Genomic DNA, 13,211 nt, shown 5'->3' on the forward strand with positions numbered 1-13,211 from the left:
TAGAGTAGTGTCACACAAAATATTTACCGTATATACTCGAGTATAAGCCGAGATTTTCAGCCCAAATTTTTGGGCTGAAAGTGCCCCTCTCGGCTTATACTCGAGTCATGTTCGGTGGCGGGGTCGGCGGGTGAGGGGGAGAGAGCAGTGTCGCATACTCACCTGCTCCCGGCGCTCCTAACGCTGTCCCAGCCTGTCCCATGGTCTCCCGCGCTGCAGCTCTTCCTCTATTCATCGGTCACTTGGTACCGCTCATTAAAGTAATAAATATGGACTCCACTCCCATAGGGGTGGAGTCGCATATTCATTACTGTAATGAGCGGTACCGGTGACTGCTCATTACAGGAAGAAGCTGTGGTACCATGGGACAGGCAGGGACAGCGTCGGGACCAGGTGAGTATTTCATATTCACCTGTCCGCGTTCCATTCGCCGGGCGCCGCTCAGTCTTCCCTTCCTCCTGCTGTGACTGTTCAAGTCAGAGGGCGCGATGACATATTAGTGTGCACACCGCCCTCTGCCTGAACAGTCAGTGCGGAGAGACGGGACGCTGAGGAGCAGTGACGAGAGGTGAGTATGTGATTTTTTTTTTTTTATTGCAGCAGCAGCATTACATGTGGCACACTGCTGTATGGAGCGTCTATGCGGCCATAAAGAACTGCATGGAGCATTATATGGAGCCATAACTGCATGGAGCTTTATATGGGGCATCTATGGGGCCATAACTGCATGGAGCATTATATGGGGCATCTATGGGGCCATAATAAACTGCATGGAGCATCTATGGGGCCATAACTGCATGGAGCATTATATGGGGCATTATATGGGGCCATAACTGCATGGAGCGTCTATGGGGCCATAACTGTATGGAGCATTATATAGGGCCATAACTACATGGAGCATTATATGGGGCATCTATGGGTCAATAATGAATTGTATGGAGCATCTATGGGGCAATAATGAATTGTATGGCACATTATATGGGGCATCTATGGGGCAATAATGAATTGTATGGAGCATTATATGGAGCATCTATGGGGCCATAAAGAACCTCATGGAGCATTATATGGGGCATCTATGGGGCCATAAAGAACTGCATGGAGCATTATATGGGGCATCTATGGGGCTATAACTGCATGGAGCATTATATGGGGCATCTATGGGGCCATAAAGAACTGCATGGAGCATTATATGGGGCATCTATGGGGCCATAAAGAACTTTATGGAGCATTATATGGGGCATATTTTAATATGGAGCATCTTATGGGGCCCATCATGAACTGTATGGAGCATTATATGGGGGCTCCTGATTAAATATGGATATTCAAAAACACTTAACCTACTGATTTCTCAATTAATTTTACTTTTATTGGTATCTATTTTTATTTTTGACATATACTGGTAGCTGCTGCATTTTCCACCCTAGGCTTATACTCGAGTCAATAAGTTTTTTGTTGCAAAATTAGGGGGTTGGCTTATACTCGGGTCGGCTTATACTCGAGTATATACGGTAATTAAGTAACATTTCCCACATGTCAACTTTACATCAGCACAATTTTGTAAACAATTTTTTTCTGTAAGAAAGTTAGAAGGGTTAAAAGTTGACCAGCAATTTCTCATTTTTCCAACAAAATTTACAAAACCATTTTGTTTTAGGGACCACCTCACATTTGAGGCGAGTTTGGGGGGTCAATATAACAGAAAATACTGAAAAGTTACACCATTCTAAAAACTGCACCCCTCAAGGTGCTCAAAGCCACATTCAAGAAGTTTATTAACCCTTCAGGTGCTTCATGAGAACTAAAGTTGAAGGGAAAAATGAACATTTTACTTTTTTCACAAAAAATTTAATTAGGAACCAATTTTTTTTATTTTCACAAGGGTATTAGGAGAAAATGGACCAAAAAATGTGTGAATTTCTGCTGAGTACGCAGATACTCGATATGTGGGGGAAAGTCACTGTTTGGGCACATGGCAAGGCTCAGAAGGGAGGGAGCACAGTTTGACTTTTTGAAGGCAAATTTGGCTGAAATCAACAGTGGGTGCCATGTCGCGTTTGGAGACCCCCTGATGTACCTAAATAGTGGAAACCCCCAAATTCTATCTCCAACCCTAACCCCAACACGCCCCTAATCCTGATCCCAACCATAACCCTAACACACCCCTAACCCTAATCTCACCCCTAACCTTAATCCCAACCCTAACCCTAATGCCAAGCCCAGCCGTAACACTAACCATAGCCCCAACTCTAGCCCTAGCCCAACTCTAACTCTAATGGAAAAATGGAAGTAAATAAAAAAAAAATAAATAAAATTTTATTATTTTTACCTAGCTGTGGTGGTGATAAAGGGGGGGGGGTTTATTTACTATTTTTTATTTTGATTACTGTGATGGGGTCTATCACAGTGATCAAAACGAACCAATAGGAAAAATTTCCTTTCGGTGCCGGCTGGCAGATCTCGGCGGGCGCATGCACCCGCCATTTTCTTCCCGGAAGAAGATGCCGGGGGACAGGACCAGGGGATGCAGGAAGGTCCAGGGACACCGGAGGTACCGAGGGAGGCTCGGGGGACCTCATTTCTCTCTCCTCTGATGTGCTAGATCATATCAGAGGAGAGAGAAATTAAATTGGAAATCTGACTTTTTTTTGGTAACCATTATTCTGTGAATGGTGATCGCAACCCTGGGGTCGGTGGAAACCGACGCGAAATATGTTTCGTAGCCGAGACCCCAGAGAATTTCCAACGCTGTGGGGCACTATAACCTTATTTCTCAGCGCTGTTAAAATGTAGCGCTGAGGAATAGGTACCCTTAACTGCTGCCGTTAAAAGGCGTATCGTCAGTAGTTAAGTGGGCCACCACTCGGGCCCTCTGTTCCTCCTGTCTTATTGTCCACTGCCTATTGACAGGGAAAATCCATCTTTGGATGAACAGAGACCCCAGAATAAAATGGAGAAATTTGGGTTGGACAATATTTATGACAGAGACTTTAAAAAACTAATCTAGTTAATTTTTATTGATTTTAAAAACATTTACAGAATGAAAAAAAACTGGATATCCAGATCAGCACATTTGTTTCCCAGCTCTTCTTGCCACCCTTTTAAACACCAGTTGTAGTTGACCAGAGCCCAAATTTCAGTACACATAGGAATATAAAGTAACAAAACATGTCTACTTGTCTTTTCACACTTTTGTCCGGACCAGCTAACCAGCGTGCAGTCCAGACATATAGAGTATCTTTTAAGGCTCTTTAGCACAACATTAAGGCCATGTTCACACTTTGCGGCGTCCCTCTGCGGGTTCTCCCGCAGCGGATTTGATAAATCTGCAGGGCAAAACCGCTGCGGTTATCCCTGCAGATTTATCGCGGTTTGTTCCGCGGTTTCCGCTGCGGGTTTCCGCCTATACTATTGATGCTGCATATGCAGCAATATGCAGCATCAATAGTAATGTTAAAAATAATAAAAATTGGTTATACTCACCCTCTGATGTCTGGATCTCCTCGGCGCTGCACCCGGCGCTCCGGTTCCAAAGATGCTGAGCGAGAAGGACCCTTCGTGACGTCACGGTCATTTGACCGCTGCGTCATCACGGTCATGTGACCGCGACGTCACCGCAGGTCCTGTTCGCACAGCAACTCTGACCGGCCGGCCGCGTGCAGCGCTGAGAGGTGAGTATATCATGATTTTTTATTTTTATTCTTTTTTTTTACCCCAAATATGGTTCCCAGGGCCTGGAGGAGAGTCTCCTCTCCTCCACCCCGGGTACCACGCGCACATTAACCGCTTACTTCCCGCAACGTGGGCACAGCCCCATGCGGGAAGTAAGCGGTTCAATGCATTCCTATGGGTGCAGAATCGCAGCGATTCTGCACAAAGAAGTGACATGCTGCGGGTTTTAAACTGCTGCGTTTCTGCACGTTTTTTCCCGCAGCATGTGCACAGCGGTTTGCGGTTTCCATAGGGTTTACATGTAAATGGAAACGCTATGGAAACTGCTGCGGACCCGCAGCATCAAAATCGCGGCGGTTCCGCGGTAAAAACCGCAAAGTGTGAACATGGCCTAAACCACAAAAATGTAATAGTTACAGTCCTCCCAAGAAGATTAAAGTTTGTCAAAATATGCACTTCTTTTCCTTTGGAATAAAATCATTTTGCAACCAATATAAGACATTTCACATGTTTGATGTATTCCCTGCGGCGCGGAGGACTCTCTGAGATCCAATTTTTAGCAATTAATTTCCTGACTTCGAACAACAGGCATGTAATAGCTATTTTTCCCACCTCTTCCACACGTAGCTCAGCGCCATACCCCAGAATACAAATCAGGGGGTCTTTAGGCACTGTACATTCATATGGCAATTCTATAAGGTTAAGAACTAGTGATGAGCGCACGTGCTCCGATATCTTGTTACCTGAGCATGCTTGGGTTTCATCAGAGCATCTTGGGAGTGCTCGTAGATTACCGTATTTTTCGGACTATAAGACGCACTTTTTTTCCTCCAAATTTGGGAGGAAAGTGTGGGTGCGTCTTATAGTACGGATATAGCATGTGGGGAGGGGGGCAGCAGTGAGTGGGATCGCACTGTTATCCCACTTCAGGATGTCCCCGCTGCCGGAATCAGCTGCTGGGGAAAGCACATGGCCCCGCTGATTAAGTGCAGTGAATATTTATTAGCTGCTCCCCGCCCACCGATCAGCTGAGCGGTGAGCTGGGAGCAGCAAATGAATGCTGCACTTAAGCAGCGACACACAGTTTCCCCAGCACTGATTCTGGGGAGAATCTGTGTGTCCGGGGGAGGAGGAGGCAGCAGCAGAGGCCAGGAGATCGCTGTCTACCTGCCTGTGCTGGACGCTGAGCTGTCTGGTGCACAGGGAGGACCTGTGTGATGTCAGAAGTGGGCGGGCTGGAGCATCACATGGCAGCTCAGAGCCCTCCCTCTTCTGACATCATCACAGGTCCTTCAGACTCCCACCTAGAATCTGCAGCTTCCTCTTATGTCCTGCGCTGTGGAAAGGCAACAACGACAGGGAGGGCTCTGTGTGTGCAGCCATGGGATGCTCCAGCTTTTACCTCACAACAGTGTGGCTGGCTGCCACAATTAAGAGGTCAGTCTTTACAAAACACAATAAAGCACTCTGCCACTCCTTTGGTGAACTATAACTCCCAGCATGTCATAGGATCTGCAGGACATGCTGGGAGTTATAGTTCTCCCATGGGATTTTAAAGCAGCACTCCAGTGTTATTTTGCAGTGCTGGAGTGGTGCTTTCACTATAAGCCCTGTGCACCCATTCTTAGGGCTCATTTCCACATGCGAGGCACACGTCCGTATCTCGCATGTGGAAACCAAGCTGTGGAGCCGGCACTCCAGAGCGGAGCGTGCGACCGCATAGGAACACATGGAGCTGCACAGCTCCGCTCCAAAGTGCCAGCGCCAGAGCTTGGTTTCCACATGCGAGATACGGACGTGTGCCTCATACTTCACAGACACCACACTGGCCCCGCAGCTTCCAACATAACATACTATTATATATAATAACACCACATATAATAGTATGTTATTTATGTTATTAAATATTTTACCACATTTTTTTTGCTTCAAATATTTTTTTCCCTATTTTCCACCTCTAAAACCTGGGTGCGCCTTATAGTCCGGTGCGTCTTATAGTCCGAAAAATACGGTATGTTTGAGTCCCTGTGGCTGTTAGACAACCTGAACACATGTGCCTAACAGACAGACAATCCCCGCATATGTTGCTGCTGTCTAACTGCCGCGAATCACATGGCTGTGGGGACTCGAACATATTACTCGAGCACTCCCAAGATACTCGGATAACACCCGAGCATGCTCGGATAACAGAATATCAGAGCACGCTTGCTCCTCACTATTAGGCTATGTGCACACGGTGCGGATTAGGCTTAGGAATTTCTGGTGCAGATTCTGCATGTCTTGCCAGAAAACCTAGCTGCGGATTTGTCACGTTTTTTGTGCTGATCCATTGCGGATTTTCTGCATTTTTTTCCCTGCGCATTTCTATAATGGAATGGGTACAAAAACGCTGCAGATCCGCAAAAAAGAAGTGACATGCTACTTCTTTTATTCCGCAGCGTTTCCTCACGGAATTTTCTGCACCATTAGCACAGCTTTTTTTTTTCTCATTGATTTACATTGTACTGTAAATCACTTGCGGATCTGCAGCGTTTCTGCACTGCAAAAAACGCTGCGGATCCGCAGCAAATCCGCAACGTGTGCACATACCCTTAAGAACCACAATCAACTATGTATGTAATTGCAAGACCATAACATGTGAAATATTCCTGCTTCCTCCCCAGAACAGCTTTGGTAGTTAGAGTTGGGTCTGATGGCCGTTTTTTACAACACCACTGGTGATCTGTAAACTCTATGTATGACATGCAACTGTGAAAGTCTAGCAGGTTCACTTAGTGAGAGACTGGGGAACACTTATCTTCAGAAATGACCCCCAAATTCAATTCCCATTTTTTTCAGAAAGATAAGTATCAAGTCATCAATTATGCAGGACATCACTCCCTTAGTGACCCCTGTTGAGCATATAGTGTCTGAAGTACTATTTTTCTGAACTAGAAAATTATTTAACTTGCATCGGGCTTTATATGCAGGTTTAAGGAGTGTTCAAATAAACTTCTTTCAGGCAGGTGAAATTCCTCCTGTAAGCATTCAAAGGTTTTAAGTGCATTGTTATTGATTAACTGGTTAACATCTAAAATTCCCATGGACCTCCAATTTCCAAATTGAGATATTTTTGCAAATACCAAGGATTATTCTTTATTTCATAATGACAGGGACTTTACAGCAGGTTCTATAGTTTCTTGCAAAAAAGAAAAAACCTTTACCGCCATTATGGGAAGCAGTGCTGATTTTGTGAATGCAAAATCTCTTTGCCGACTAGCAGGAGAGACTGGGTGGACCTTCAGATGTGGCTCACCGGGGATTGGTGGAAAGTGTACTGCGATGCATCCTTGATATATGGGGAAAGTATTCAGTGATAGTACTGTAATGGTAGACTTCATGCCATGGTCCTCCATGGTAAGCAGTGGCAAGAGGGAACACAGCTGAATATTGGGCTATTGCAGCACTCAAATTAGGAGAGAAGGATACTGAGCAGCTAAACAATGAAGCCCATGTCCGTATTTTCTGATTGTAACCTTTAAAGAGGACCTGCCACCCCACCAGGTAAAAAGTGGGCAGTTTTTGCTTTTATCTTATTCCCCTTGATCTTCAGAGCATTTATTTACACCCAAGTGCATGTATGGCTGTACAGCGCATGCACAGTAGAGCTGGTGCCCTTAGAAGGGCAAGCTACTCAGCGAGGAGACCTCATGACCGGTGCCATATGTCAGAAGGAAGGCCTGATAGCAATCAACAGAGAGGCACTAATAAAGTAAGAATCAAGGAGGCTTTATTTGATTCATGTATCAGAATGAAAATATACTGGTACCAGTGAGTTCAATTTTTGTAGTTCTACATGCATATATTAAGGACTCAAACATATTATTCACGCATTCCGAAGTCACTCGGATAGCACCTTATCCAGGCAGGTTCGCTCATCACTTAGATTCCCTTTAATGCCTTTGGATTTATAATGTGATGTCATAAAACTTCTTGTAGGTATAAAACGTACTTTTCTCCATATACTCTATTTGCACCTTCAGATAACCCTTTAAACGAAACTGTGAGCATATTGTTGCACTTATTAGTTTATTTTGGTATATGGTAGAGACCATTATTCATTATGTTTTTTTTCTTTGCAGAAAAATTCCTTGAAGAATAATAGCGTTAACTCGCCAAATACACGGGAAAAAACGTACTGCTGCAAGAGAGCGGAGTACCAGAATAAGAAGACCCCTACTTCACCTAAAGGTGTATCTGTGCATCCTTCTGTAGCTAAAACTCCATCCCCTTCATCGGAATCTTGTTCGGAATGTCCTCTGAAATCATCTCCTACTATCAAAGACAGAGCGGCCAGGACGTGTAAGGAAAGTAATAAGTCTTCACTTGGTTGCTCTGCAGTGGATCCACCAATAAACAGTTCACACTCTTACAGAAACCGACTATGTAGAAAAAGGACGCATGTGCAAATTGTCAGGAAAAAAAATCTGCCATCAGAGCCAAGTAAGTGATGTATGTACCTTGTTTGCCTTGTAAGAAAGCTGTAGAGTTGCTACCTCCAAAACTGGACACTGACTCATCTGATCCCTAAACATTGGGGACATTTATTATAGGGTTTATGATGACTATTGAAGTGTAAAAAAAAAAAAAAGTAGAAAATTATGGTACACTACAAATATGACATATTGTGCAACCTTTTTTTTTTATTATTTTGTTTTTGAGATTTGCCGAAACGAGGACACAATTATATTCATTTTCTTCTGTAATGTGTTTAAATTACATTATAATTCTGGCTTCGATTTCATAAGTCAAATATATAGAAGGATATCTATTAGTAAGGGTCATTAGATCCTCCTCTAAATATTTGTTTAGACATGTTTCATATATATTAAGTTAACTAAAGAGTATGTTCTTTGTATTTACCCAGATAATGAAAAGACTGATCCGACATGCTTTTGCGTTACACTGCACATATTCATTGAAAATTGGGCATTCAAGCAAAAATACATCCACACAAGAATAAAACAATATACATTAAACACACAGTACTGTGCAAAAGTTTTGGACAGATGCTGAGAAAAAGTTGCAAAATAAGAATGCTTTTAAATATACAGCTATGGCAAAAATTAAGAGACCACTGCAAAATGTTGTTTGTCTGATTTTTTTTTTTTCCTATAGGTATATTTTTGAGTAAAATGTAAAGTGTTCATTTATTCTATAAACTTCTGACAACATGTCTACGAATTTCCAAGCAATACTTTTTGTATTTTTTTCTGACTAAGAAAAATGGTAAAAATAAAATAAAATAAAAAAAAAAAACAGCACTTTCAGATTTCAAATAATGCAAAGAAAACAAGTTTGTAATCATGTAGAAACAACAATAATAATGTTTTAACTCCGGTTATTTTGTGGAATAACCATGATTTCTCCTTCGCCTCATTGGGAGACACAGACCGTGGTTTATGCTGCTGCTGCTGCCTGCTGCCCCTAGGAGGCTGACACTAAATGATACAAAAAAAAGTTAGCTCCTCCCCTGCAGTATACACCCTCTGGCTCTCAGCTAACCAGTTCTTGCTTAGTGTCTGTAGGAGGCACTTGGGTCTGGTTCAGACCCCAACGTTTTTATTTTATTTTTTACTTTTCTGTAAATTTTTATTTTTTAATTAACGGAGTGAAGGGGCGACGGATCCATTCAAGGTTCCGATCTCCCCCGAACCATCAACAGGCGAGCACGGCGAGTATACCTCCCCGTACCCTCTCCTGCGACGTGGGAAGCCATGCCTGAGCTCACTTCAGGGGCGACGGTTCCTTCGAGTCCCGATCTCCCCACACCAGCAGCAGGCGACCACATGGAGTGTCGCCTCCATGTATCCTCTCCTGGAGCCAGGCCTAATGCCGGACAACTGGCCCTGTCCACCCATGGATGTACAGAGGCCCCTCTCTATGGCGTCCGAGCAGCCCCCACTGTCCCACCACTGTGAAAGCTGATGGCACAAGGAGGCGGACGGTTCCTCTCCACCTCCCTAACAAGGGGATGGTCAATTGAGGTTTACCCCTCTATCCCTGCACCGTCCACGCTGCACCTGCAGCAGAACAGCACTGAAACCCACATCCTCGGCGGCTCCATGCCGGGACACGCACCGATGGTGAGTGGATCCATCTGCAGCAGGATATCCACATGCTGACAGGCAGCCTTAGCCACTTCCCTGTGGCCCACCTCCCTGAGGTAACGCTCCAGCCAGCTGCAAAAATTTAGCCCCGGTTTCAGCTGACGTGTCGGCCGCATCCCGGAAGCCGTGCCTGCACTATGGCGCTCTAAGGCGGCTCCGCCCGCTTTTCTGGTGCTTCTCGCCTGGCAACAACGCCCCTTAATTCTACCGCCAGTGTCGCCCGCCGGCTGCTGAAATTTAGGCCCCGGCTTGGGCCTATTCACGGAAGTCTCGAGGCTCCGCCCACAGAATTGGCACTACTCGCTCTCTGCGAGATTTTATCAAGCAAGTCCCGGTGGCCATCTTGGCCCACCCGGCCGGCTCATACAGGGGCAACAGTTTTTGCATTAAAGGGGCACAACGACTCTACATCAGTACCCGGGTAAGGAAGTACCTGACCAGTTGGTCTTCAAGCCACATGACCAGTATTCCCTGGTCTTAAAGGCGCATAACCAGTATTCCCGGGTCTTAAAGGCGCATGACCAGTATTCCCGGATCTTAAAGGCGCATGACCAGTATTCCTTTGCCTTAAAGGCGCATGACCAGTATTCCCTGGTCTTAAAGGCGCATGACCAGTATTCCCTGGTCTTAAAGGCGCATGACCAGTATTCCCTGGTCTTAAAGGCGCATGACCAGTATTCCCTGGTCTTAAAGGCGCATGACCAGTATTCCCTGGTCTTAAAGGCGCATGACCAGTATTCCCTGGTCTTAAAGGCGCATGACCAGTATTCCCTGGTCTTAAAGGTGCATGACCAGTATTCCCTGGTCTTAAAGGCGCATGACCAGTATTCCCTGGTCTTAAAGGTGCATGACCAGTATTCCCTGGTCTTAAAGGCTCATGACCAGTATTCCCTGGTCTTAAAGGCGCATGACCAGTATTCCCTGGTCTTAAAGGCGCACGACCAGTATTCCCCGGTCTTAAGGGCACATGATCAATCCGAAGCTGGTCACCTAAATGAGCTCAGGAGCCCTCCGCCGCTGATCCCAGTTTATCCCAGAGTACCTAGTTCCCCTCAGTGGACTTTGTCACTGACCGCAATCCATGGTTCTCTGACCAAGAGATTGAATCCCTCCGTGTACCCTCTGGCTCGGAGTGCTCGCAGGACCGATGTACATGGTCCCTATCCAACATAGGAGCCGTCGACTAGCAGGGGCCGCAAGTATTCTAGAAACGTACAGGCGTCTAGAAACATACAGGACGTTTCCTGATCCCTCACCAATGATTTGATGACGGCAAGGCTCTGAATATTGATCGGATATTGCCTAAGACCTGGACTTGCCAGAGCTTCAGAAAAGGATGGACTCGCCTATTTATACCATCAACCAATCCCGGTACATTGACGAGGACTCTGGTTCTGCTCTAGACTACGCAGTGTCCCTCATAAGGAGACTAAACTCCCTCGTAGAGCATTTGCCATTCAGTCCGGATAAGCGATTCACTGGACAGAAGCCTCTACGTGGGATGCCATGCCTGGTCTGATTTTTAAGGGCGACGGGTCCTTTAAAGGGCACCGATCTCCCCACACCATCAACAGACGAGCACATGGAGTGTCACCTCCATGTATCCTCTACTGCATCCAGACCTAACGCCAGACAACCTGCCCTGTCCACCCGGGGACCTGTCCTCTGGGGATGTACAGAGGCACCCCTTTTTGGCGTGCGAGCACCCCCCTTTGCATCACCACTATTTAGCGGATGATGCAAGAAGGCGGACTATTCCTCTACACTTCCCTGTTAAGAGGATGGTGGATCGAGGGTTCCTAATTTTCTACTCTGCACCGTCAAAAGAGAGCGACGATGGCAAGAGACGGTTTCTTCCTGACCTGCTGGATGCAGCCCCGCATTCTGCCACTTGGCAGACTAACCGGGTAGAATCTCTTGTTGTATACCTTCCAGTATCCCTGCCTGATTTATCATCAATTTAAAAATACCACGGACTGTCGGATAGCAAATCTGGTTCTTTCCATCTTGCAGCTTGGGGTTCAGCGCTCTACCCTTCTGTCAGGACTCTGAACATTTTTTATTACCTTTTGTGCATTACTACCCTTTTCCAAGATGGAGTCTTTGGTCTCATGTGCACTGTGTCTTCCTGCTATAAAACTCCACCCCAGCCTTCAGTCTGTGCTAGAGTATTCTGCCTTGCATCCAGCTCCTGACCTCTGGTTACTCCCTGGCTATATACCTGCTCCTGTGAACCTGTGCAGTTATTCCCTATAATTATTACAGGATACTCTAGCCTAAAAAAAAAGAGACTGCTGGAACAATGACTGCAGAAAGCCGACTAGAGCAGGTGTTTTCCAAAATTAGATCACTGCAGAAAGATGGGGGAAGGTCTGCAAAAGAAGTTTGGAAGCTTTGAACACAATCAACAAGTGTTTGGACAGACTTTGCAGGACTTAAGCACCCGCATGGCAGCCCAGGAAAAGAAACTTGCTGGCATAGAGTCCCAGTATGGACGGGCTTTTCAGGACATAAGCACGCAAATAGCTGCACAAGCGACTTTTCCCTCTGGGCAACCGCCACCAGCTAGCCCACCTAAGTTGCCCCCATTCAGATTTAATGGTGATCGCGACAAATTTCGTGGCTTTGTGAATCAATGTATGCTATATTTTGATGTGCATGCTGACCGTTTTCCTAATGATAGATCCAAAGTATTGTGTGTAATAATGCTGCTGACCGCACGAGCGCTCGCCTGGGTGAATCCGATGATTGAGTCTCGTGACCCACGGTTAAATAACTTGGATGATTTCTTGGCCGCTATGGCATTAATGTTTGATGATCCTAATCGCTGTGCAACCACTGAATCTGCTTTATTGTCTGTACGCCAGGCAAAACGTTCTGTTATTGAGTATGCTACTGAATTCAGGAGATTAGCGGTAGATACCAATTGGGACAGTTATGCACAATTGCCTATTATTAAAAGGGGTCTGTCTAGTATTGTAAAAGATGAACTAGCTCGCTCTGAGTCACCACAAGAGCTAGAGACATTTATACAGCATTGTGTGCGCATTGACATTCGCCTTCCTGAGGTAGGCAGGAGAAGTTGCTGCATATAACCGTATTTCTAACTTTTCCCTTCCTTCCAAAGAACCTGCAGGTAAAACATCTCGGGAGGTGGAGGAGGTGCCCATGCAAATTGATTCCGTTCAGAGGCGCGAGATCATTGAGCGCCGGGAGCATCGCCTTCGTGAAAGTCTATGTTTCTACTGCGGCTAGTCTGACCACTTCTTGATCAATTGTCCTAAGTGTCCTAGACGGCCTAACAAGGTGCTAGCAGCAGTAGGAGAGTATGACAACTGTGATGATGAATCTGACATCTCTGAATGTAGCCTGCCTTTAAACGCTGTATTCCAT

General features: G+C 45.6%; 1 protein-coding gene across 2 annotated transcripts in view; it reads left to right on the top strand.

Annotated features, from left to right (window-relative positions):
• Nucleotides 1-13,211, top strand: part of SENP7 (SUMO specific peptidase 7) — a 168,080-nt gene that overhangs the window by 45,771 nt on the left and 109,098 nt on the right. For both annotated transcript variants that reach the window (XM_077296735.1, XM_077296736.1), the window contains exon 7: nt 7,791-8,151. In XM_077296735.1, coding sequence (XP_077152850.1) covers nt 7,791-8,151 — 361 coding nt within the window. The remainder of the gene's footprint in view (nt 1-7,790; nt 8,152-13,211) is intronic.

This window comes from Ranitomeya variabilis, chromosome 3 (assembly GCF_051348905.1).
Source record: "Ranitomeya variabilis isolate aRanVar5 chromosome 3, aRanVar5.hap1, whole genome shotgun sequence".
Classification (NCBI taxonomy): Eukaryota; Metazoa; Chordata; class Amphibia; order Anura; family Dendrobatidae; genus Ranitomeya; species Ranitomeya variabilis.